The sequence below is a fragment of the Natrix helvetica genome, assembly GCF_964273705.1.
Source record: "Natrix helvetica genome assembly, chromosome: 8".
Classification (NCBI taxonomy): domain Eukaryota; kingdom Metazoa; phylum Chordata; class Lepidosauria; order Squamata; family Natricidae; genus Natrix; species Natrix helvetica.
This window is the reverse complement of record NC_138559.1, coordinates 14,035,820-14,062,666: the sequence shown is the minus strand read 5'-3', so window position 1 is coordinate 14,062,666 and position 26,847 is coordinate 14,035,820. Positions and strand designations below refer to the sequence as shown.

The following is a 26,847-nucleotide window of genomic DNA, read 5'->3' as shown; positions in this document are numbered from 1 at the left end:
CATTTTTATGTTAGGTGTCCATTTTAGGTCTTGAGATAGGATAGAACCTAGAAATTTGAAGGTCTCTACTATTGATACTGTGTTGTCTAGTATTGTAAGAGGTGGTAGTATGGGAGGGTTTCTCCTAAAGTCTACCACCATTTCTATGGTTTTGAGTGTGTTCAGCTCCAGATTGTTTTGGTTGTACCACGAGGCTAGTTGTTCAGCCTCTCATCTGTATGCAGATTCATCGTTGTCTTGAATGAGACCAATCACTGTTGTATCATCTGCAAACTTCAGTAGTTTAATAGATGGATCATTTGAGATGCAGCCATTGGTATAGAGAGCAGTGGAGAGAGCACCCAGCCTTGGGGGGGGAGGGGGGCTGTGGTAATTGTGCAGGTATCCGATGTGATTCTGCTTATCTTCACCTGCTGCTTTCTGTCTGTTAGGAACTTATAACCCACTTACAAGTGTGCTCCGGTACCACTAGCTGGTTTAGTATAGTTAGAAGAATGTCTGGAAGGCTGGTATTGAATGCTGAACTGAAGTCTACAAAGAGGACCCTTGTGTAGGTCTTTGGAGATTCAAGATATATATGCTAGTATATCATATGAAACATAGATAATATATTACAATACAATAGAATATATTTAACAATATAATAATGCTACAATGCAGTAATATACTATAGCAATGTTATGAATATGCTGCTATATTATGATAGTAAGGTGACCAACTTTTTTACAATGAAAAGGAGGACAAAACACGTTCTATTGTCCAAAATGGCAGGATAATTAAGGAAATTAAAAGTGATTCATTTTATTATTACATAAGGTGAACCCAAGTCCTCCCATTAGGTTTAAACTAAGAATAGGAGATATTAAGGGAGCTAAAAGTTTCTGCAACTCTGTATAACATTTCCAATGCTACTTGCTAATTTCAAGTCATCAACGAAGTAGCATTGCCCCTTTAAGGGAAAAAAAAAGAGATAGTGACGTTGCCCCTTTTAAAAGAAAGAGTAGGAGAATCGGCGTAACCTCGCGACAATAGCTATCGCGAGATTACTCACGAATAATCCCACGAGAGGTGTTTTCTAGTGCAAGATGGCGTCCGCTGGAGTTGGGGCCTCAGTGCCTGAGGATGGAGGCGAAGGGGAGGCCACCCCACCGGCTGTTCCGGAGCCGATGGCTAGCGAAGCTGCGGGGCCAACTGAGCAGGGAACAGGGGACTCGGAGACCGGGTGAGACCTGGCGATATGGCGGTCAAAGAGATCGAAATTGGAATCTTCATTTTTATTGGCTAGGAGTCTAAAATCCAGCGGGACACTCCTATTGGCCGGAGGTCTCGCATCCGCTTCTCATTGGTCAGAGTTTTGACTTTCCGCCCAATGAACGCCCTCCGGGTTCTTTCTCCCCGCCTGTCGAATCCCGGCTTTGCAGGAAAGCTTTCAATGGCGGGATGTAAAGAGCCTGTCCCCCTTCCAGATGTTGAGTCTACAGTTACCGGAATTCCCAGCCAGCTGCAATTAGTCAGGCCGCTGTCTCTCTAATTTAATCTTCACAACCTCCATTGCCCCGGTTCCCTGTCGGTTTTTAGGTGGTGGAGGTTCCAGATTCCTTTGGGAACATAAGAGAACCCGAGTTCTCCGTAGGACACTATAGTCAAACAGCTGCATTCGCCTTTTGCTGCCGCCTGAGCTCTCCTCTCTATTGATTCCAATCACTAGATATGTTGGCTTGTTTGCCTCTTGGCTCAGCTGGCATGCAGCATATGCCACAATTTCTGGCTTAATGCATTGCACGAGCAAGCATGCAGCATATGAAGTATTGAAAGCATGGATAAACATATTATGGTGTAGCTTGTTAAATGTCATCAGCTGTTTCCTCCTCTGGAATCAGGGTAGATATTTCTCCAGCACTATTTCTCCAGCACTACTTTGGTTAGTAACCATTCACAAATACAATGAAAATAGAAATTTCATTTCCAATCAATGTGCAAATTTAGGACCAAAATCCATGCACCTGACTACAAGGGTGGGAGAAATTAGTCTGAATGAGACTGCAGCCTGTCTTTGTCAGTCACATGTTTACTGGACACGAAACAAAGGATTGTAAAGCAGCCCCTGGGTTTGATTCCTGCTCTGACCATGATCAAATCGGGTTCCAACAAAAAAAAAAATCACATTTTTTTAAAAAAATTGCTGCTGATTTCCCCTTCCGCGCCATTTTTTTGTAAGTGCCAAATTTCCAAAATTAAATTCAAGTCATGATCAAATCGGTTTGCGACCAAAGTTATGGAACAAATTATGGTTGTGACCAGAGGTCCTACTGAGGTTATGAGTGATAGTGGGAGAGACATTTTTCTGCTTAAAACCATTGAGTATTGATTCTGAGCAATTAACTGAGCTAAAAGGAAAAATAGTCTAGGATAAAGACATTCGCTATGCTTCTTTATTGGCAAATACCAGGTCAGGTCTGTTATAGTTACCTGATTAGGAAGTCTTTTTGCTGTGGCTTTTGGGTTATAGCTTTCCACTGAGTTTAGACATAATCTGGTGCTTGGAGAATAGTTGAGCATAGATCAATTGGAGTATATTGTTCTGAGAACCAAACTTAAAAAACAATCCCTCCAAAGCTAACCTGTATGACAAAATTTACGATGGGGATAAAATTTTAGGAATGGTTACTATATATGCTGTAGTGAGACAAAAAGTGAGTTACACATTTAATGTCACTAAAAATATGCATATTTGGCAACAAATAGTGTTACAAATTGAAATGTCTGTCACAGTGAGCCTGCCTTAACTGCTTAGCTTAAAGGAAATCTAGTGAATAGAAATGCTTGAGGTGACTTAAGCCTTCCTTTTTAAGAACCATTGAAAAAAATTCTTGCAATTAAGCTATGGTTTGTACACCTAGATCTACATTTTCCCAAGTCAATGAAATGTTTATCAAGCAGATTCAACCCTGGTACTTCTGTTTAAAAGAATAAGATGATGGATAAATATGTAAAAAATAGCATCCTATAGTTTTGATTTGTTTTCAAGAAAAGAAAAGATAGCTTGCTTTGAATCAGCTTTTCTCTCTCTCTCTCTTAGCTTTTTAACAATAGCATTTTATTAAACTATGTGATTCCTTGCTGTTAGTAATGGGGGGGAGTGGGGAGTTGTTTGTTGTAAATATAAAAGTAAACAGCTTTGGGGGATATTGGAGTAAAACAAAAGCACATAAATCTCCACGTTCTGTTTAAATTTAAAAATGCTAAATGCTAGAATCAGTAGATTCTTTGTTAAACATTTAAAATTAATAAAACAAGTTATAAACATGTAATAATGACTTTTAATGCCTTTCAGGGGTGATGCATCTCTAGCTGATGTCACTGCTACCCTGGAAACAGAATCATCCAGTGGAAAGGATGCCTTGGTGTGTAAACAAAAGCTGCACTGTAGATATAAAGCATGTTTCATGATTGATATGTGTATGTTAAAATCTTCCTAATAAATGTATGCAGATTGGAAGTGACAGCATATTTATTTCCAGTTTGAAAACCAAATGGCAGTGTTAATTTGCAGTTGAAGCAGATTGGATTTAAAGATTCTGTTGGGGAAAAGTATATAGACATTTATGCAATTCCTTCAACCCTTTAAATTAATTTGAAGGTACTTGATTTGATAAATTGTCTTAGGAACTCAGTTTGAAGAGATATTTCAATCAAATTGAATATTCAGATCAAGGCTCATATAACCATATTAAATAAGACTGATTTGACAAAAAGGTAAAAATCCAAGATACTGAAATCAGAATCGGGTTCGTTTGGCAGTTATGTTTAGTCCCACGATATATGTACTGGATTGTAATAAAAAATGTGAAACGAGATAGTGTAAAGAAAGTTGAGTAGGGGGGGGGGCAGGGGGGTACAGTCATTACATAGGGAGACAAACCATTCATGCTTACTGGAAAGAAAATATTTTAACTGATTGTGGTGGCTTTTTGTTACCTTTATGCAAATGTTGTTACAGGAAGGTGTGGGCGATGGTTCAGAAGTCATGGATAATCAAGCTAGTTCTGTGGATGAGGATAATGGAAGACAACTTGGAGAGATTGAACTGCAGTGTGGAATTTGCACCAAGTGGTTCACTGCAGAAACATTTGGCATTGATACCACGTATGTAGTACCAGCATATTAATAGAATCTCTCTTGATCAGGGACACATGTTCAGTAGAAGTAATCAAAACATTCTCTCCAATCTTTCCAAAAGAGGGCAGCATATGCTTATATCTGAGGTTGGTTTCAAATAATTGGTGGGTATCAGTTGAATTCGAAACTTTCCTTGTTACATAAACATGGCTTAGTTTTATTAACACTTTATTTACATAGTTATATACAAACAAACAACAACTGAGATTGTTCACTTTATTTTGTTGCTCAGCAATAGGCTATTTGCAATGACTGTATATAAAAAAACCATCCTGTATAGGAATAAAAAAATTGCTTCCTATTACATTGCAAGAGACATTTAATAGAAGAAAAATGATAATACCAGAGCTTTTCAGGTAGCGTACTTTAATTGTATGAACCAGCATCAAATGGCTATGTAGCAGGCTTTCAAAACTTTTTTCCAGTTCTTAACATCTGCCACAAGATGTTAGAAGGCCATTTTAAAGTATTAGTTCTGTAATTCAGTTGAATATCTCTAGAATTCATTGTGGTTCTTTTGTGATTCCCATGTGCCTGAATTTAGATATCACCCTAAACCATAATCCTATTTGTAAGGCCTTGGCTTATTGTATTGTGTGAACCTGGACGGGTGGATTATTTGTGGTTATGCAGAGCATGATGTAACACAATATTACAGATGTTTTTAAATACACATATTTTCCTACTAAGCTCTTAGGGCTGAGGACCTTCCTTTCTTGTCTCTGCTGTATTAAGAACACTAAGACCTGTATATATTAATTAAGGCAGTAGTGCTGTGTAAATTGTAATGCTTAATTCAGGGGTCCCCAAGCCCCAGGCCATGGCTCACTACTGGGCCTTAAGTCATTCAGAACTGGGCCAAGGAAGTGGTAGGGTTGCTGCCACTCACACGGAACCATCCCCTCTCTTTTCCCTCCTCTCCACCAGTCAGAGAGATTGGGGAACTCTGGCTTAATTCATTTGATTTTGAGTATGCCCGGCCATTTTAGTAGAGCACGTAAGTTTTTCCGAGTGAGGATTTATATATTTCTCCTTACAGTTCCATGAAAATTTGAGGCTGCTTGTTTGCAGCTATTTCTCTGAAATGTTTGACAGCCTTGGCTAAAGCTGAGAGGGGAAATGCTGTTTTGCTGGCTCATTGTGAACAAATAAATCCTAAAGCTGTAAACATCTATGCAGTTAATCAGCAGAGTGATAGGACATTTATCTTAAAAAAGCAACCCCAAGGGTTTTTGTGAGCTGTCATCTACAGGCCGATTCTTAGTCCAGTGCACATAAAATAAACAGACTGATACCATGGTTTATTCTCTACCTACTTCATGATTTGAAACCATTCAAATCCATCTGTATAGAGCACCTCATACAAAACCAGAGCTAAGCAAGCATTGACTTCAGGTTGCAGGCTCTGCTGAAAATCTGAAAATAGTTTGTGTCTTGGTAATCGGATTTATGAGAGTGTTTCTCGCTGCTCCAAATTTGGTAGTTGGCCTGAAGACTTTGATGTTCAGAGATCATGACTTTGATGTTCAGATTACAAAAAGGACCAAACAAACATCTGTTTTTGTGTTTATTATCTCTGTCTATTGATGAGGGAGAGGAGCTGCAGGGTGCTAAATTGCTAAAGTTGGAAGGAGTGTGTCTACAATTTTCCTCTATTATTTGAGAGGAGCTTGGGATGTCTTTAAGCATTTAGTAGGCGAGTTAGCTTTTAATATACCTCTTCAGAATTTTTATTAATATTGCCTCTAGATTTAGGCTTGAGGTATGGGTGAATGGGCAAGTGTCTTGCAAAAATTGTTTTTGGTAACCTGCCCAAGTTTATAAAGTTATTGTACATTTTTCTTCCATCTGACTTATTGAGAACAATCACTGAATTATTGTTTCAGATCCTGCCTTCCTTTTATGACAAACTACAGTTTCCATTGCAACATTTGCCATCACAGTGGGAACACATACTTCTTAAGAAAACAAGCAAGTAAGCTGGTAGAATGACTTTTCCTCATTCTCTTTCATGTTTAAGTTATAAACTACAGGAGATGGGATTATCTCCAGTACTCTTAATTCTTTATCTCAGGAGTTATTAAGCCACGGACACTGTATGAGATACCTATGAAACGGTCTGAAGACAGACTGGCATTATTACACCTATTTTCAGAGGCTTTATAGATGCAGAGGAAGCTTGTTTTTTTAAAACCAAAATCCAGCTTTGTTGGGCTGCAATGATTATAACATTAGCCCATTTAGATTAGATGGTCTACATGCAAACATATGGTGTCTGACTAGCCTATTCCTTTTCCTGGCTTTATTGGTTGCTCATTTTTGAAAATATTGGCCTTAACAGTCCTTACTTAACAACAGTAATTGGGACTGGAATCTCCATCACTAAGTGATGTGATGGTAAAATGCACATGATTGCACAGCTTAGCAACAGCAGTTCTGCAGTCCCCATTTACCATTAAATGAATCACCATGAGGCATTAAGCCAGGACCGCACAGGACTATATCTTTTGATTTCCTTCCAGCATCCAATTTGACTTTGCTTGTTGGAAGCTGGCAGGTAAGGTCACAAATTCTGGTCTTGTTTCTGCAGGATACTGCATTGGTCAGAAATCCAGGCTGGTTGCAGAACATGCTGGTCGCTGAGCCCATGGATGGTGATCATTTTGTCTGTAGGGGCACTGTGATGGCCAGAACTTTGAGGACCAGTTCAGTTGTTCAGTTGTAATCTGGGGATCACCAAAACCAAAAGGAACATAAAATTATTGAATCTAACTGATTTAACATTGTAGCTCTCGTGTTAGCTCTATACACAATCAAGACTCCCAAGATATACAGTATAATCTCTTTCTCTCTTTTTTGCCCATTATTAAACCAATGTTGAAATTCCCTCTGTAACATTTTTTTCACTCACATCTCTCTTAACTCCTGATGTTTATTTCAGACTATAGAATGTTATTGAAGAGGCTGGTCTCCTCTCTGTGTCTCTTTTCTTAAAGATTTGAAAGAAATGTGTCTTAGCGCCTTGGCGAACCTGACTTGGCAATCAAGGACGCAAGACGAACACCCCAAAACCATGTTCTCAAAAGACAAGGTATGGATCAGTTGTTCCTGCTCTTGTTTTGGACCTCTAGAATGGCTAAATCATGTAGTACATGATTTTGCTAGTGAACGGTGAAAGAAATCTCTTATCAGAAGAGTAAGATTAAATATTGATTTAATATTACAAAATATTTATCAGCACTTCCCATGGCTAGGCAGCATTCAAAGCCATTTAATAGAATAACTAGTGCAATTTAAAAATTTCCATGGAGCCAATGAAGTAAATAGTAAGCCATTTCTGAGATGAGTAAAAGTATTTTCCAAAAGTTTGCAAGAGCTAAATTTCTCAGAAACCAGTTTCAAGAACAGTTTCCTGGTATCAAGTATGAAGGGAAGCCTGATTTGGTAGCAAGGATTCTTAGGAAGGTTTAAACTTTTTGCCCCCCTGTGAAGTGATTTCAGACTAATGAGAATAAGCTTTGTACATTCTGTTGAATGTTGAGAATCATTTCATACTCCTGATAAGAGGCCATTAGATCAGCCACGCTCTCATGCTACACATCTCCTCATATAGAAAACTTACATTTTCTTGGCAGGAATGTAGGTTAGAAGAGCATTCAGTCATATGCCATGCTGTTGATTCAAAATGTGTGTAAATGTGTGTGTATGAAAGTGTGTTAGGAATAAGGAATAATACTTCTCAAAATAACTTTATTCAAAGGGTTCTTATGAAGAAAGGAGAATGGGAGTCACCTAAAGGGGAGATGGGAGGTATAAAAATGTAATAAATATATTAATTGAATTATACTCTGTGAGGAAAGGCAGATTATACATCTATTAAAACTTGGTGAAATTTGTTCCTTCTATGTATTTGTCACCCATTCAGAATTCCAGGCTATCTCCGTGAATTACAGAAACTGCCTTTAGCTCTGTTTTAATCTGTACCTTCCCTTTTGTGTGGGAAAGCAAAATGGTCTTTTATAGCAAACTTTAATATCAATTTATCAGAATAACACAGCTGGAAGGGACTTAGAGGTGTTGTGATGATAAAACCTCCAGTGTTGTATCATCCACAACTTCTGGAAATTTATCCTTTGGTCTAGGTTGGTTCTCTCCTTGAGAGGTTTCCATCCGTTGCTTCTTGTCCTGTCCTCACACACTTTGGAGAATAGGTTGACTCCCTCTTCTTTGTGGCAGCCATTTAAATATTGGAACACTACTATCAATCAACTCTACTCATTTTTATTAAACTAGACATACCCAATTCCTGCAACCATTCTTCATATGTTTTAGCTTTCAGCTTGCTTCAGTACATTTAGCTTAACCCTATTTATATTTATAAATCTCTCTCTTATAATGAAAAGACATACAATAGGCAGTTAAACTTGGTAAATTGCCTTGGCTGTGAACTTCCCTGTCATCATTATATTTGATTTTCTTTTCCAAACAGGATATTATACCATTTATTGATAAGTACTGGGAATGTATGACAACACGACAAAGACCAGGAAAAATGACTTGGCCAAACAATATTGTAAAAACAATGGTAAGTCAAGATGAACAAAACTGCAATTTTTCTTATTGATCAAGTTTGATTATGAATTGGGAGAAAACGCATTAGTGAGTAGATGAGTTAATACATTTTGCTTTGTAGTTCAATTTCTCACTCACTGGTGCAGAAGTTTATATTATTCCATTTAGGACTGTATGAATTGCATCTGATCTCTGCAGGAGGTGTTTGAATCAATCTTGTTTGAATGCTTTATTCTAGTGTAAAGAAAGAGATGTGTTTTTGGTAAAAGAGCATCCAGATCCAGGTAGCAAAGATCCAGAAGAAGATTACCCCAAATTTGGACTCTTAGACCAGGTAATGTCAGTGATATAGAACATCTTCCAGTATGCTGTCAAAATTTCATCACGGGGTAAATATAGATAATACTGAGTAAGACTTTACATTTGGACTTTTTCTGAGCAATGAAAGGTTCTAGGAAGGTAGAAAAGTTCCATTTGGGCCAATATAACCCAGAAGAAGTTTTGGGGAGAAAGAGAAAACAACCATTTGAGCAGAAGCAACACCTTTCACTGGTAGGTAGTAGGACAATGTCCTTCCTTGAAACCTGGGGGTGGACATCCACACATAGACTATTTCTTTCCCGCAGGCCAAAGATGCACATCTCAAAATGTTGCTGGAAAATTATTTTTAAAAGTTTTCCATTCGGTGGTGGTTCAATGATTGACTCACTAGTAGGATGCTAGTTTTTTTGGAATGACTGAAATTGCTTGCACCTAATTTGTAAAATTTACCTGGGGAAAAAAAATCCACCACATAGTGGGATTCCTTTCTGAGAGAACAGGAATTGTAAGTTATGGGGCGTGTTGACGGCGTTCAAATCTTAACCAATCGAAACAGTTGGATTGGATTGGATTGGATTGGATTTATTAGATTTATATGCCGCCCTTCTCCCAAGGACTCAGGTTGTGAATTAGAAAAGTGTCTGAAAGTTTTGTTTGCTTGTTTAAAGAAAATACACTTTGCGTTCTTTTTAGGACCTTGCTAATATTGGTCCTGCATATGATAACCAAAAACAGAGTACTACTGTATCTACTAGTGGAAATCTAAATGGTAAGTTTTTTGTTTTTTTTCTGAAATGAGGAAACGAGACTTTCAAATTTTCAATCCTCAGATTCTGTAGTTGAACATATTTTCTTTATAAATCCAAATATAATTAAGTTTACATCCATTATTTATTTTTGCTTCTTCTTTAGGTTTTTAATTTTTGTTCTTTTTTTAATATGTTACAGCAGTAAACAAATAAATAGTTAAATTAGATTGCAGTCCTATGCCTGATAGCTTGAAAGTTCCACTGTATTAAATGGGATAAACTCCCAGCTAAATGTTTATAGGAATACATCTTTATTGAATTGATTTTGAGTTATGTAAGATTAGAAGCTATGTTGAAGAATTATTTCTGGGTTATGTTTACATGAAGAGGCATACCATATGTGTATGTGCTTGAATCTGTGTTATTTATTGTAAGAAACTATGTGAATTGGAGAATGTAATTTGGGTAACAACCTCCACGCCCCATTTAATAATTGAGCGTCAACTAGAAAAACAGTCTGGCAAATTTAAAAATGTAATCTTAAATTGAAAAAAAAAAAAGTTCATTCAAGCTTGTTACTTTTTACAGCATGAATCTGTGATCGTGCATCTTACTTACTCTAACTTAATCTATGGAGGTTCTCATTCATCCAGATCATGGTTTTCGAAAAAGTTCTTTTATTTTAAAAGCAACTGGACTTTCTGAGGGTTTTTTAAAGACATTTCCTTTCTCATCCAAGAACTGAAAAAGCTTCTTCAATGAGAAACAAAGTGTCTTAAAGAAAAATCAGAAAGTGCTGTTGCCATTAAAAACAAAAGCACTTTTGCGAAGAGCCATCTTTCCCAAACTCATCTGGAAGTATGTTTATACTCCTAAAGATCCCCTTATTGATTTCAGTGGGACTTGTACAAGAACTTTCTCTAAGGATTAAATCTCACCTAATCCTATTCTAAGGGTAATGCAAATTAAAGAGGCTCAATAAAAATGGATTTCTCTTTAATTATTGGATTCAGTTACCATTGTAGATAGTCCCATGCAGGGAATAATTAAAAGATTGGCTGAGAAGTAAAGTCCTTTCCTGCCAATCCATTCGGATTTCATGGTAACCCTGGAGGTTTCATGCTTCCTCAGCAGCAAGAATAAAGACCCAAGCCCCCTGGTTTTTCTGTCCCTCTTCTGCTTAGCGTGTTTTCATGCTGGCAGTAAAAGCCCCTTCCTCCATTTCTGAGAGGGAATCCAAGGAGAAAAGGAACAGAGAAATTCTCAGCCTTTTAAGGGGTTATTAAATGGCTTTGATTTCTGAACAGACACACAAGGGTGGGCATTATTGTTTAATCTCCATTTCATGTTATGGTGTTTTGTTTTCATGTTATAACTCGACAACAACATGGTGCAACTTCTGTTCTTACAGGTGGAGCCTCTTTGGGAGGTGAATATTTGCTTTTCAGCTTCCTAAAACTTAAGTATTGTGTGAAAAGCCTCCCACCCCCCCCACCCCCCACCCCTTTGTTTTGTTTGGCCAAATTGTCGTAGAAACTAAGTATAATTAATTAATCCCGAGCCTACCACGTAAATTTGTAAGTGGAATGTTTAAAAATTTAATATGAAGTATTTGCAATGGTTAAAAGCCATATTCTCCATTTCATTGATTATATAAAAACTTGAATTTTAATCCGATTTAATTGATTGATTTGGTTTCTGTGGAAGAGGTTTGGATGCAAGTATGTAGATATGTAACCTCGGTTCTTTCTGTGTAAAATAGGAAGAATCTTTGTTGGGGTTTTTGTATAGCGTAAGATTGTATCAGGTTGTGTAGCTTTATTGTATGCAGGTAATCCTCCACTTATGACTAGTCACTTAGCAACTATTTGAAATTACAACCACCCTCTCCCCAAGAAACGTACGACCAGAGTTTGAAGTTCCAATGGTGGCTTCCTAACCCTAACCCATGATGATCTGCTTACCAACTGCTTGCAGGCTCAGTTATAGTCATAAATTGAGGACTACCTATAAACTTAAAAGTATTGGTGGAAAGTGTACTTTAGAAAACACAAGTTTTGGCTCTCTATCTGAATAGGCTGCTAAAAACTGAAATAAAATCATTCATACAACGCTGCCTTCTGAATGCAGACAATCAGTTTTTACCCCACTTAGTTAGTATGCTCCTCTATAGTAGCTCTTACTACACAGTCCTAAGAGAAGGCTGGTTCATGTAGTTTGATCTTGGACAAGAGAAAAACTCTATTCAGACACAAAGTTCACTGGTTAGTAAAACACTGGCAAGGTTCAGATCTCTGCTGGGACAAAATGTGATTTGTTTCACTTGATCTAACCATTGTATTTTATACGTGGTTGGGAGCAAATGACAAAAAGTGTGTCACAACCTTGAAATGTCAGAATGCCAACTCCTTCTGTGTCCGTGTCATAACATCACAGACAAATCAGTGGCAGAGCTTGCAATGTGATATCACAATACATACGGTATTTGATTATTTTGATGACACTATCTGAGTTGTCCTTAATAAAATAAATCATGCCTGGACAACGTTTGCTTATCTGCCTCAGCTTAGTTTAAGACTGTCTCAGTAGTAATACTGTTTGGATGATAAAATTCAGTATCCTCATGTTTCCCAGATGTCCCTAGTAAATAGTTCAAGTGTTTAGAGTCCACTTCTTCCTGATTTTGAAAAAAATTGCTTAAGCCAGCCTGGAAATAGTCCAACTCCATGCGATAAAGAATCTCATGCCTGAATTCAGGTAGGAAGTTGACACTCCAGAGATGCAAAGAGAAGAAGCCGTTGTTATTTTTATAAGCAAACCTACCTTGCAATAAAGGTAGGTTTATATGTGCAAGTAGTCTTCCACTTAAAACAGCTCATTTAGTGGCTGTTCAAAATTACAACGGCACTGAGAAAAGCGACGTGAACGTTTTTTTGCTGTCATGTGATGGTCATGTAGTCAAAATTCAGATGCTTGGCAACTGACTCATATTTATGGCGATTGCAGTGTCCCTGGGTCATGTGATCCCCTTTGGAGACCTTCTGACAAGCAGAGTCAACGGGAGAGCCGGAGTCACTTAACAACCGGGTTACTAACCAAGCAACCACAGAGATTCATTTAACAACGATGACAAGAAAGGTTGTAAAATGGGCAGAATTCACTTAACACCTGCCGCGCTTAGCAGCAGAAATGGTGGGTTCAGGTCGCCAAAACTTGGGTTGTGGTTGTAAGTTGAGGACTACCTGCATTTCAAATTAATTGGTGGTAGTAGAGAAGATAATATTCCCTTTAAGGCAGGGGTGTCCAAACTTGGGAACTTTAAGACTTGTGGACTTCAACTCCCATGCTGGCTGGGGAATTCTGGGAGTTGAAGTCCACAAGTCTTAAAGTTCCCAAGTTTGGACACCCCTGCTTTAAGGGCTGTAGTTTCCTTAAAAGGGAACCGATTTCATACTTACTGCTTTTGGTTTCATATAGGTGGTCCTTGACTTACAACCACAATTGAGCCCCCCAATTTTTGTTGTTAAGTGAGATATTTGGCAAGTGAATTTTGCCCCATTTTGCAACCTTTCTTGTCACAGTTGTTAAGTGAATCACTGCAGTTGATAATTAGTAACCTGCTGGTTAAGTGAATCTTCCCCATTGGCTTTAATTGTCAGAAGGTTGCAGAAGGGGATAATATGACCCTGGGACACCACAACAGTCATAAATATGAACCAGTTGCCAAACATCTGAATCTTGATGACATGATAATAGGGTTAGGGTTGTTGCAAAAGTTGTAACCGTGAAAAACGGTCATAAGTCACACTTTTCAGTGCCATTGTAACTTTGAATGGTCATTAAATAACTATTGTAAGTCAAGGACTACCTCTACTTAGTACTTACTTTATACTCTGCCTTGTAATAAAGTTCTAAGGCGGCTCTCTGAAGTCCACCAGCACAGTTACCTCTGAGTTGATCGGAAGCAAGGAATCCAGAGCCTGAACAGATCAACTTCTGTCACTCACTAGCTGCACGCATCTTTTTACATGCAAATCAATTCATTCTGAGTTGCTGCTCCTACTTACGTTTGAGTTGTAAGTTACAATGGACCCTGCTGTTTGTAATATTTTTTAGATCCAATTGGTCTGAAGTTTTGATTCTCAGTATTTTCCCACATCCAATTATTGATGATACAGTATATGTGTGTGTGTGTGTGTGTGTGTGTGTATGTATGTATGTATTTGTGTTACAACCCCTGGTATGCCCAAATATGGGAGGGAGCTCACTACTCCCCCTTTCTGTTCTTCGGCTCATTACAGAAAACCATCCAGGCAGAAAACCATATTTTTATTTTTAATGTTGCCTTTTTATATTTGTGTTGTATTTGTGCTGATAAATAAATAAAGGGAGACTAGTATAGATCTATTTCAAGCTATTTAGCTCTCATCAGCTAGCCATACCCTGGTTCAGTAAGGGTATGGCTGGCTGATGAGAGCTAAATAGCTTGAAATAGATCTATACTAGTCTCCCTTTATTTATTTATCAGCACAAATACAACACACAGACAGACAGACAGACAGACAGATAAATAGGCAACACAGTAATATTAATAAATGATGATAATAAGTTGCCTATTTGACAGAAAAATCTTGTGCTTTGGTTTTCCTGTCTTCTAGACTTTGAATGATAGATGCTTGAGCTGGGCTACCAACTGTGTAACCAGATGTCCTCTAACTCTTAATTAAGTCTCAGTCTCCCTCCCCCCCCCTTTGTTATTGAATACTGTCTTATTTTTGTCTTTGTATATTTGAATCTCTGTGAAAGAAATTATGGCGGTTATTTTATTTACTGTCAGCCCAGTGACATACATGACGGTGTTGCGTGTGTCTCACGCAAAATGCCATTTTTGATTCCCCAGTTAGAATAGGCCAGGAAGTGAACAAAACATACTGGGTTTTTTTTTAGAGCAGTGAAATTCTGCTCCCCGTTTGGCCTTGTTGTAGTTCAAAGATACCCAAGGGAATTAGGGCTGATTCCCCAATCCTATCAACAGATGACATACGATTGTGGTGTTTCTCTTTCCAAGGGAGTCTTGTGCCGGGAACGAGTGGGAAAGGAAGAGGGGCCAAACGCAAGCAGCAAGAAGGAGGAACTACAGGAACAGCCAAGAAAACTAGGAGGTCAGTCTCGAGAAGTTGTCTTGATACCGAAAACATGGAGAAAAGAGAATAATTCATATCCTTCTGCGGGCAGGTAGTCCTGGCTTACAACCATTTGTTTAATGGCCATTAAACATCACTGGGGGGAAAAAGTGACTTAAGACCATTATTCACACAACCATTGCATCCCCGTGGTCATGTGATCAGAATTTGGATGCCTGGCAATTGGTTTATATTTCTGATGGCTGCAGTGTCCTGGGGGCATGTGATCGCCCTTTAGGATCTTCCTGGAAAGCAAGGTCAACGAGGAAACCTCTTAACACTGTGTTACTAACAACTGCAGCGATTCATGTAACAATTATGGCAAGAAAGGTTGTAAAACGGGGCAAAGCTCACTTAACAACTGTCTCGCTTAACCACAGAAACTTTGGGCTCAATTGTGGCTGTAAGTCAAGGATTACCCGTGTTGTTATTTATTCATTTATTGCCTTTCTGCACAGTGTTCCTACCCAGAGGGAATCACTTATGTCAGGTTTTTCAAACTTGGCAACTTTCAGATGTGTAGACTTCCAACTTCCCCAGGTAGCATCTTAAAATTGCCCAGCGTTAAGTAAGTAAGCTCCCCGTTAGGAGAGCGAGTATGCAGAGAAGCGTAGTGAGTGTGGTATGCAAGAACACGCACAAACCAGAATACAGGGACACTGAATAGTATAAAATATGGTAGTTTACTATGTGGAAATATAGAGGTATTCAGAGTCCAATTAACAGTCCAAGTCATACACGGTTCAGTCATTCAGTTATCAAATAGTCAGTCTAGCAAACAAAACAGCTAACAGTAGCAAACCATAGTACCTCACAATACACCGATCAGCGTCTAACAGAGAGCTAACAGCCATTCTGGCTCCCTCCTATGGTTGCTTGAGGTAACAAGCCAATTACATCTCTTTAACATTTAAAGTAACAGTAAAGTAATCATAGCTTATATACATTGGCAAGCCAAGCTTAGGGTTACATCCCTAACACCCAGTTCAAAAAACACCGAGTTAGCTCATAGTCTAGACTATCAGTGCAGAAAATCTTGAATCATTTGTACACTATGTTGATGTGGAAAAAAACATGACAGCAAAAACATGAGAGAGCAGACACCTGAGGGACTTTCCAACATGCATATTTTATAGCTGCTATCAGAGACTGCTGTTTAAGTTGTCTTTGTGTAGCTTCTAGGGGTTGGCAGCAAACTATGGAAAGCAATGATTTGTGAGTTGCAACCAGCCCTTCTGTTTTTAGGAACAGTATTGATACACTCCTCTTGATCTGTACTACTTTGTGGCTGTTGTATCACATTTTTATCCCTTATATTTTTCTTTAGGTAATTTATGGCCACTGTTAGGAATGTAAGCTAACGGTTGGGTCAGCAATATATAAACCATGATGGTAGTACTGTAGCTTTAAGTACTGCTGTAATGGGATTGGTTGCTGTTACCTCAAGCAGCCATAAGAGGGAGCCAGAATGACCGTTAGCTCTCTGTTTTGTTAGATGTTGATCGGTGAATACTGCTTTGTTAGACGTATTTTAAGTTATTCTGAGTTTTGCTACTGTTATTCACTTCGTGTGCCAAACTGATTATATGATACTGGACTGTGTTCGATGGATAACTGACTGACTGAACCGTGTGTAAATTGAACTCTGAATGAAAGTAAAAACCTATTTAAACTGCAGTGTCTTCCTATGCTGGTTTGTGTATTCTTCCACACCACTCTCATTACACTTCTCTGCACACTCGCTCTCCCTAACGGGGAGCTTACCTAACAGCCACTTTCTGGTATGCCTAGAAAGGAAATTAAAATTATAATGGTGATCAACACTGATGAAGCAAAAGGATCTGTTCCTCTCTCTTTCCTTGCTTGGAAGGCTGAGAAAGATTTGCCTTTTACTGATTCATCTTGTTTCCACAGTGATCCTTTGTTCTCCGCTCAGCGTCTTCCACCCCATGGCTATCCATTGGAGCACCCTTTTAATAAGGATGGGTATCGTTACATTTTGGCTGAGCCTGACCCCCATGCTCCTGACCCAGAGAAGTTGGAGCTAGACTGCTGGGCAGGAAAGCCAATCCCCGGAGATCTCTACAGAGCCTGCCTTTACGAACGGGTCCTTCTAGCTCTGCATGACCGAGGTACCAAGCTGCTCGATCTCATGGGATGTTTCCCGCATCTGGTGGCCAGGGATGGTTAAAAAGCAGGGATTGTGCAAAACTCAATTTTTTATGTGTTTCTTAAGAGTGAGACTGTTTTGAAAAAAAAAAAACAGCCTTCAAAGTTGTGTCACAGATCTTGGCAATGTGATCTTGGGATTTTATGTAAGTAGATCATAGAGCTATCTCAAGGGAGCATAAGATAAGATGATCTTATTTGTGGAATTGTATAGTAGAGTCATGTGGGGGGGGGACAGCAAATATCATCATAGGAATTCAGGAAGGCAAATACAGGAGAGTCTGTCCATTTGGAGATGATTTCTGTCATTTGCTTTTTTTTTTTAAATTGCAAAGCAATGCATAATTAAAAACATCTTTGAGTGATGGTTGTCATTAATGGGCTTGTTTGCACTTTAAAAATCCATAGTTCAAATTCCCGGCATTTTCAGGGAAAGACCTTTTAATATCTTCAATATCTTGAAGAGCAGCAGAGTTCTAGAGAGCCGTTGCAATGGCAACGAAGATTGGTTTGGAAATTTCCTCCAAATAAAATATCCAGTACATTTATTTGCATTGCCTAGGATAGTTTGCAAAAATACACGTTTCTTCCTTATATCAGAACATTTTCTGACTGACACCATACACTTTCTAAGAATAATTCCTTGGAAAAAAAATAAATTTTGGAACTGTCAGACTAGCCTAATACATTGTATTTGGAGTCAGGAGTTGTCAATAATTGCTAATCAACTTGGCAAACTGAAAACATCAGTGTGATAAAAATAACAATTAGAAGTTCACATCGTATGTTGTTGGCTGCCAATCAAAACACACAGATTGTATTAAACAAACTGTACCAGGAAAGTGTGATACAGCAGAGAGGAGAGTAGTGATACTTCAGAGACTTTCTGTTCCTGAGGTTTGTTTAATTTCTTCATGATTAGCACTTACACAGATGTTTATTGTTCTTTGCCTTTCTCCCACCCATCCTGTAGCTCCTCAGTTGAAGATCTCAGATGACAGGCTGACAGTCATTGGAGAAAAAGGGTACTCGATGGTACGAGCTTCCCATGGGGTGCGAAAGGGGGCCTGGTATTTTGAAATATCCGTGGATGAGATGCCACCCGATACAGCTGCCAGACTTGGGTGGTCTCAGCCTTTAGGTAAGCTGCTTCTCCTTCTTTCCTTAGTTTGTGAGCCTCGCAATCAGGAGGCTGTGAGTTCGATCTTAGGTAGCAGCAGTTATTTCTCTTTTGGGGCACAATGAGTAATTGTCTGCTGTGAACACTGCATAGGTGCCAGGAAGGGCATCTGGCCAGCAAATGCTCAGCTCCATTCAGTCGCCCCGACTCTATCCCAATGCAAGGGATTACAGGGTCATTAAAAGAAAAAAAATCCATAGAACATAGAATCATAGGGCTAAAGGGACCTCAGAAGTCTTCTAGTCCAATGCCCTGCTTAAGGCAGGAGACTTTATACCAGTGGTTCCCAAAGTGGGCAGTGGGATGACTTAGGAGGGCGCTAAGAGGCAAAGGGGGGCAGCAGGCAGCAGAGAAAGAGCCGCGCTGAGCCTACAGCTTCAGCTGGCCAGCCTGCCATAAATGCCCCTGATCTTCGTTGATCTACTCGATACTACCACTGCTGCTTCTCTTTGCTGCTGCTGTCCACCGTGGCGACTTAAGCAACAGCAGAATCGATCCTAACTACCAGCGGCCTCAACCACCGCCCAGCAAGAGAGAGAGAGAGAGAGAGAGAGAAAACATACAGAGAGCGTGCAACCGAGCAGAGGAGGGGGAGGGAATCAACTAAATCAGAAGACACCGAGCCGCTCAGGGCTTTCCCCCCCCCTCTCCGGACCGAGCGCCACGGCTCGGAACACGTGTGCTCCCTGAGCCTGCCGCAGACATGGGCCGTTCCCGTCCTCCCCCCTCCCCATCCTGTCAAATGATTGCTTCTGGCCTCTTGCATACCGCACATTCCTCGAGGTAGCCAGTCAGTCGGTGTGCGCATATTCCCTGGCTGGTGAATTCTGGGAGTTGAAGTCTTAAAGTTCCCAAGTTTCGACATCCCTGCTATAGACAAACGCAATCAAGTACTTGACAAATGTGACATTTTGTTTTCTACAGGAAACCTTCAAGCTCCTCTAGGTTATGACAAATTCAGTTACTCCTGGCGTAGCAAGAAAGGTACAAAGTTCCACCAGTCCATCGGTAAACACTATTCATCAGGTTACGGCCAGGGGGACGTGCTTGGGTTTTTTGTCAGCCTTCCTGACAAGACAGAAACAGCCAAATCCCTGCCAGATACCTATAAAGACAAGGTGAGTCTTCTAATTAAGCCTCCTTTTAATAGCTGGTTGGTCATTTATAATACAATACAATACAATAGCAGAGTTGGAAGGGACCTTGGAGGTCTTCTAGTCCAACCCCCTGCCTAGGCAGGAAACCCTATACCGTTTCAGACAGATGGCTATCCAACATCTTCTTAAAGACTTCCAGTGTTGGGGCATTCACAACTTCTGGAGGCAACTTCTGTTCCATTGATTCATTGTTCTAACTGTCAGGAAATTTCTCCTCAGTTCTAAGTTGCTTCTCTCCTTGATTAGTTTCCACCCATTGCTTCTTGTTCTACAAGTGCCTTGGAGAATAGTTTGACTCCCTCTTCTTTGTGGCAACCTCTGAGATATTGGAACACTGCTATCGTGTCTCCCCTAGTCCTTGTTTTCATTAAACTAGACATACCCAGTTCCTGCAACCGTTCTTCATATGTTTTAGTCTCCAGTCCCCTAATCATCTTTGTTGCTCTTCTCTGCACTCTTTCTAGAGTCTCCACATCTTTTCTACATCGTGGCGACCAGAACTGAATGCAGTATTCCAAGTGTGGCCTTACCAAGGCATTATAAAGTGGTATTAACACTTCACGTGATCTTGATTCTATCCCTCTGTTGATGCAGCCTAGAACTGTGTTGGCTTTTTTGGCAGCTGCTGCACACTGCTGGCTCCTATTTAAATGGTTGTCCACTAGGACTCCATGGGATGCTATAAGAGCTCTGGGGTTTGTCACTGAAATTCTAGAATAAACTTGGAAACTAATGGGGCAGCATATCTTAGCATCATAAGTGTTATTTATATTTTAAAAACTGGCAAAGGGACTTTAAATATGTGAAACTTACTTTGTGTATACATAGATAGCCAAGCGTTTGTTAGTTTCTTTAATTCATATCCCACCTTTATTATATTTATAAATAACTGAGGGTGATGAACATATCTAAACTCCTTCCTCCTAGTGTCCCCACAACAACTCTGTGATGTGAGTTGGGCTGAGAATGACCGGCCTAAAGTTACCCAGCTTGGTTTCGTGGATAAGGCCGGTCTTGAACTCACAGTCTCCCGGTTTCTAGCCTGGTGTCTAGATCAAACTGGTTCTCAAGTAGACGGGTTTCTTCCTGCCTGGTGCAGGAATCAAAACTAAACCATCCCTAACAAATGCCTTCTTGAATACCGAGCTCTCTATTCAGACTGCAACAGAAATAATTGAGGGCGTTTTATACTTTTTAATTAAGCTAGGAAGGAGCTGATCTGCCTTGATCAGAATAACGCATTGCAAGCAAATAACAAGCAGGAATGAAAACAAAGGCTGCTAATTTTCTTGTTTTATCGAAATAGATTTCTATCTTGACTTTTCAGGATGCAGATCTTTGCAATGTATCTTAAAGTTCAGTTCATATTTGCAGTCCTTGATATTTGATAGTTGCCCCGGTGCCCACCACGATCCATGAACGTTTCTACTCTTGCTGAAGGTTTGCGACTTCTGTTGCAGAATTGTTGAATTAATCCGTTGAAGTCACATTTGTGTCAATAACCAGCAGTTGCATTTCTGTCTCATTGTTTTACAAATGAATTTCAGGCTTTGATGTCTTCTCCCACATGTCCTCCTTAGGCTTTGATCAAGTTCAAAAGCTATTTGTACTTTGAAGAGAAGGACTTTGTGGATAAAGCGGAGAAAAGTTTAAAGCAAGCTATGGGAAGCCAAGTAAGTTGGTCTTTAGAAGCAGACTGGGCTGCTGAAAAGGATTGCATGTCATAGAATTGGAAGAGGCCTTTTACGTCTAATACACTGCCTCAGTGCAGACATTCAAAGGAACCCCACACACCCACCAAAAATAAAAAGAACAAAGGTGCTAGCTAGCCTCTGCTCTGGGTTATTCAGTGAGATCTGGTTTGGAGAAGGCAAATGCTAAAATAGGAGAGAGAGACCTGGACCTGTTCAGAAATGACTGAGTTGCAAATCTTGAGTTTCAGCTAGTGTGGAGGAATGTGGGAAGGGCGGTGATATCAGGAGGGCTGCATATTCCCCCCTCTGCCTTAAATCACAGTATAAATTTATGATAGGCATCTGTAACTAACTCTGAATCAGAATCAATTGTTTGTTGGAATCGCTCTATAAGATCTTTGCTTTGTCCCTATGTTCAGCACGATTGTGAAGAGATCGTATATTTTCAGTCAGGTATCTTCAACAAAGAAGAGTAGAAATTTGTGGTTTCTGTGGACGGCCTGTCAAAAGCTCTTCCCCTTAGAAATACTATTTGAAAATATACTATTCAAAGCTTTCCTTGGGTATTTTATATGATATGTAATTCAGTTTTGGAAAGCTTGTGGGTTTTTTTCCCTCCTGGCCCCCTCCCCCTCCCATTCCCCCCCCTTGTGCCTGTTATAAGACTTTAAATGATTCTCTGATTATTGTAAATGAACTTGGGGAGAACTGAGGCTCCTGAATAGTATCCCAACCGCAGAAAGAGCTTCGTCAGCTGCATTTAGAAGATCGCATAAAACTGTACATTGTCCATCTCTAATCTCAGCAAATTCTTAAGAACGTTTTCTTAAGAATTCTGTAACATCAAAAATAGTTTTCTATTCTTATAAAATAGGAGAGCCAGATCTTTTGATGTATTTATTTCTTGGATGCTCTACAGAAACCCTTTCTGCCTTTTTAGGAGAACGGAGGGTGCATCCTGAAGGGCCTATATGCCATGTGCTATTAAGCCACAAGTGCAAAAAAGGGCATGTTGCAGGTCAGAGTGAAAATCTCCAAAGATTATAGTTGCGCTCTGCTACTTGTGGTGACTAATGTTTGTCTCTTTTAGATAATCTTCTATAAGAATGGTACCAGTCAAGGAGTTGCATACAGAGATATTTTCGAAGGTGTTTATTTCCCTGCAGTATCTCTCTACAAAGGCTGCACGGTATGTAGAGCTGAGGGGCTCAGTTCTTTCAGATCTGGTTGCTTTGGGGCTTGATACGATGTGGGAAGGCCTGACCCCTGGAAGCAGGCTCATCCTAGCACAAGGGATCAATGACACATCTGTTGATGCGAGATTGTGCCTGCCCCCTCTCTCCCCAGTCACCTCTTCCCAGTAACAGCTCCACAGCATCCATCCTTATCTGCTTGCAAAAGGTTAGTAGACGGGAGGCTCATCTCCTCTGCCTTTAGAAAGTCCCGTTGGCTGCTCATCATGGGACTGAAAATACCACAATAGCTGATTTGAACTAAGCAGGGGAGTCAACGTTGAGTGCATTGGGATAAATATTTGCCTAAGTCAGCCTTGCATTTATCAACATCGGTCTAGGAGCTGTCTGAGGCCAAGAGAGCTTACAATGGCATATAGACTAAGGCAGAGGTCTCCAAGCCTTAGTCCGTGAACTGACACCAGACTGTGGCATGCTGGAAACTGGGTCACACAAACAAACCAAGCCTCAGCCAGGGGATGCAGGTAGCACGCGAAAACACGTCCCCTCAGGTCTGCGGAAAAACCTGCCTCCACGGAACAAGTCCATGATGCCCAAAAGATTGGGGGGCATCATTGGACTAGGGCAGGGATGTCCAAACTTGGGAACTTTAAGACTTGTGGACTTCAACTCCCAGAATTCCCCAGCCAGCTATGCCAATTCTGGGAGTTGAAGTCCACAAGTCTTAAAGTTCCCAAGTTTGGACACCCCTGGACTAGGGAGAGAAAAATAGAGAACATTTTAACAACCTGGCTAGTAGGAGGGAGGGAGGGGGGAGAGAGAGAGAAATAAATAAGTAAATAAATATTTTTTGGCATGTGCAGAAATGCAGATTTCTGGAGGAAGGCTGTTATCTGATTTCTCAGCAGAAGCCTTTTTACAGGTCGTCCTCGACTTTCATTTAGTGACCACTTGAAGTTACCACGCCACTGAAAAAAAGGGGACTTATGACCGTTTTTCACACTTGTGACCATTGCACCATCCCCGTGCTTATGTAACTGGTTCATATTTATTTATGACGGTGGCAGTGTCCCTGGGGTCACGTGATCCCCTTTTTAACGACCCGATGAGCAACGTCAATGGGGGAAGATTCACTTAACGACCACGTTACTAAGTTAACAACTGCAGTGATTCACTTAACCAACGTGGCAAGAAAAGTTGTAAAATGGAGCAAAACTCACTTAACGAATTTCTCATTTAGCAACATAAATTTTGGGCATCGTTGTGGTTGTAAGTCGAGGACTCCCTGTACTAGTTCAGAAAAAAAGCTTATATTTTATAGGCTGATAACTGAAAAGGGGGTTTGCTGTGCCACAAACAGAGAAATAGGAGTGTCTGACTTTTTTATAGTAGTAGAAAAATTTGCAGCATAGTAATTTCTTTCCTGTAATTATTTACCAAAAAAAACCTGTAAATATGTATGAGAAAGTAGGTCTCCCCATTTTTTTTAACTTAACGCTTTTTAAAAGAAATTGCTTTATTTGGGATAAAATTGTCCTTTAGTCTTTTCCATTATAATTCTCCAGATGCAACCTTTTTCCCCAAGAATACCTGTTGAAATATTGCAGGCACAGGAGGCAGTACTGAGCAATGCAATAAATGAAAATAAACAAAAATAAATTTCCTCTTTCATAGGTTTCTATCAACTTCGGGCCTTATTTCAAATACCCGCCAAGAGATATTAGTTATCGCCCGGTAAGTTGATGATCAGAATGATGTGTGCCTTTAAGTCGTGATCCAAGGCTTTTTGTGCAAGTAAGCTGTAACATTTTCCATGTTAATGAAAAGCTCAGTTTCATTTGCCAAATTAATTTTGTTTCTAGTAGGAATAACACATGCACATTATACAGATAAAGAAAGAAATAACTTTGCCAGTCTAGTTATGCACTGACCATGTGTAGCTCCCGAAACTTGTATTCAGTTGGCTGTGCATTTATCCTGACAGCAAGATTTTCTTCTTTTTAAAAAAATCTAAGAATTCACACCAATTGGTAGACTATTTGGCTATGGTCACATTCACAGTACACACACTGTTTCATCCTTTGACAAAAAAATATATGTGGATGTGGTTTGATTTCTAACTTAAAGGAAATCTATTCCACTATCTGACTATTTTTTTTCCCAAAGCTGTAACTGAAGGTAGAAAGACATTCTTCCTCTTCAAGTACTCTGGGTTTCAGAGACTCCTACCTAGCACCTTACATTTATTTATTCATTTAAAACATTTATTGGGCTGCCTATCTTGGGAAGACACAGCTCTGGGTGGCTAACATCAGTAATGAAAACACAAGCATAAAATCGCCCAACAAACAGACAAGAAAAAATCCAAGCACATTCATCCAGAGTTGCCTTATAAAGGATATGGCTGGCATAAAAAAATTAATAAATTTATACAGGCCATCAAGCTCCAGCTTTGCTACCCCAATGCCTGGGAGAAAGGCCAGCTGTCAATGGCTTTCTAAAAAGCTAAGGAGGCAGGATCCTGCCACATCTCAAGGTGGGCACGAGTATTCCATAGGGCACGAGCCAGTATGCAAAAGGCTCAGCAACATATTACCAGTGTGTTATCACTACTGAGTGCAGAACTCTTTCGAAATGCCTTTGTCCCTCCACCAGGAAATGAGTAATAAAGGAGCTGTGGTGGCGCATTCGTTAGAATGCACTATTGCAGGCTAACTCTGCCGACTGCCAACAGTTCAATCCTCTCTGACTGAAGATTGACTCAGCCTTCCATCCTTCCGAGGTCAGTCAAATGAGAAGCCCAGATTGTTGGGGGCAATATGTTGACTCTGTAAACCGCTTAGAGAGGGCTGTAAAGCACTATGAAGCGGTATATAAATCTAAGTGCTGTTGCTAATGACAACGTCTCTCATCCCTTCGAAATCATGTCAAGAATTGCACTGTTTGATTGACTAATATTCTGTCGCAGACGCTTCTTATTCTGTTTTTCAAAGCGTGCAGATGCAGACTCAGTCTTAGTCGCTTTTTATGTGGACACTAAACCGAAGCAACTCGCCCTTTTCTCTCCCTTCTTGTAGGTCAGTGACATGGGGTGGGTCGCTGTAGTAGAGCACACGCTGGCAGACGTCCTGTATCACGTAGAAACAGAAGTTGACGGGAGACGCAGTCCGCCTTGGGAACCTTAAAAGATGCGATGTATTTATTTTTTTATTTTTTACAAAACAACAACAAAAAATGGTGGTGGTAGAGGAGAAAAAGTAATAAATCTCTCTTTTTTAAGTTTCTAGATTTGTGCAGCTCTTCAGTCTTCCTTTTCCATTTTTTTTTTTTATCTTCCTCCTACAAGCAGAGAAAGCAGTAAGCCAGAGGGTGGCCTCTTTGGGAAGATAGAAAAGAAAGAGATTTTATAGGTCTACTGCAAGATAAGCTGAAGTATTATTCTTTCCGAAACGACTCCTTAAAAAATGGAGCTTTCTTTTTAAAAAAAAGGGGGAGGGGGTGTAAAACTGACCTTTTCCAGGTCAAGATGTAGGGATATCACTGAGGTTGAGAACTGAAAGATGCAAACACTGCTGTTATCTTTTACTCCATCTCTGTCTTTGAAATGCATTAAGGGGAAAAAGTAGACAAGAATACTAAATAACAGAGAAGTTAAGGGATGATCAATTTAGCCTGTTTTCCATCAAGATAAAAGAAGGACTAGAGATGACTTTATAGCAGTGTTCCAATCTTTGAGGGGCTGGCCCAGAGAAGAGGGAGTCATCTTATTTTCCAAAGCACCAAAGGCAAGATAAGAAATAATAGATGGAAACTAGTCCAGGAGACAAGCAACCTAGGACCAAGGAGAAATTTCCTAACAATGAGAAGAATTTACCAGTGGAAAAGCTTGCCTTCAGAAGCTGTGGGTGCTACATCACTGGAGGCTTCTAAGAAGAGACTGTAGGTGTCTGGAATAGTATAGGGTTTCCTCCTTGAGCTGGAGGTTGAACTAGAAGACCTCCAATGTGCCAGTTTGTAATTTTTTGTTTCAATTTTAGTAAAGAAACAAAGCAACCCTCCCGCCCCATGTACTAAGTTAAAAGCAAATAGATTTTTTTTAAAAAAGGATAAAAGTATGGGATTGTTCATTCACCCATAGACAAAGATAATTTGGGGGAAGGGGAAAATATTGCTAATTTAGCTAATAAATTGTGTGCAGTTTTGATTATTTTTCTTTGTAGGGTTTTTAAAATTCTTTAATTGGGCTAATTTTTCAACCAAAGCTATTTTCTATACTTGAAACATGGAACATATTTAAAAATATGTGTTTTAGTTTTTCTATGATTTCCAGGAACAAACCTGGCTGCTAACAACAGGAGTTGAATTAATCTTTTAATTGCCACTATTTATGGTTTGGAAATGACAATATTGCCCATTAAAAACCCATTGGGATAGATTGTGAACTGATTTT

The 26,847-nt window shown here is 39.7% G+C and overlaps 1 protein-coding gene across 3 annotated transcripts; it reads left to right on the top strand.

Annotated features, from left to right (window-relative positions):
* Positions 1–1,048: 1,048 nt before the first annotated feature.
* Positions 1,049–25,685, top strand: ASH2L (ASH2 like, histone lysine methyltransferase complex subunit). 3 transcript variants are annotated; one of them, XM_081961478.1, is made up of 17 exons: positions 1,049–1,222; positions 3,335–3,404; positions 4,001–4,146; positions 6,066–6,154; positions 7,176–7,270; positions 8,669–8,764; positions 8,990–9,085; positions 9,766–9,841; positions 11,233–11,250; positions 14,890–14,983; positions 16,919–17,136; positions 18,147–18,314; positions 19,278–19,471; positions 21,091–21,183; positions 22,295–22,393; positions 24,072–24,131; positions 25,475–25,685. In XM_081961478.1, the coding sequence occupies exons 1-17, from the start codon at positions 1,086–1,088 to the stop codon at positions 25,580–25,582; spliced, it is 1,857 nt and encodes a 618-aa protein (XP_081817604.1). In that variant the 5' UTR covers positions 1,049–1,085; the 3' UTR covers positions 25,583–25,685. The 3 variants fall into 3 exon arrangements, with proteins under 3 accessions (XP_081817604.1, XP_081817605.1, XP_081817606.1); XM_081961480.1 differs by lacking the exon at positions 1,049–1,222 and adding an exon at positions 1,468–1,578; XM_081961479.1 differs by lacking the exon at positions 11,233–11,250.
* The last annotated feature ends 1,162 nt before the right edge of the window (positions 25,686–26,847 follow it).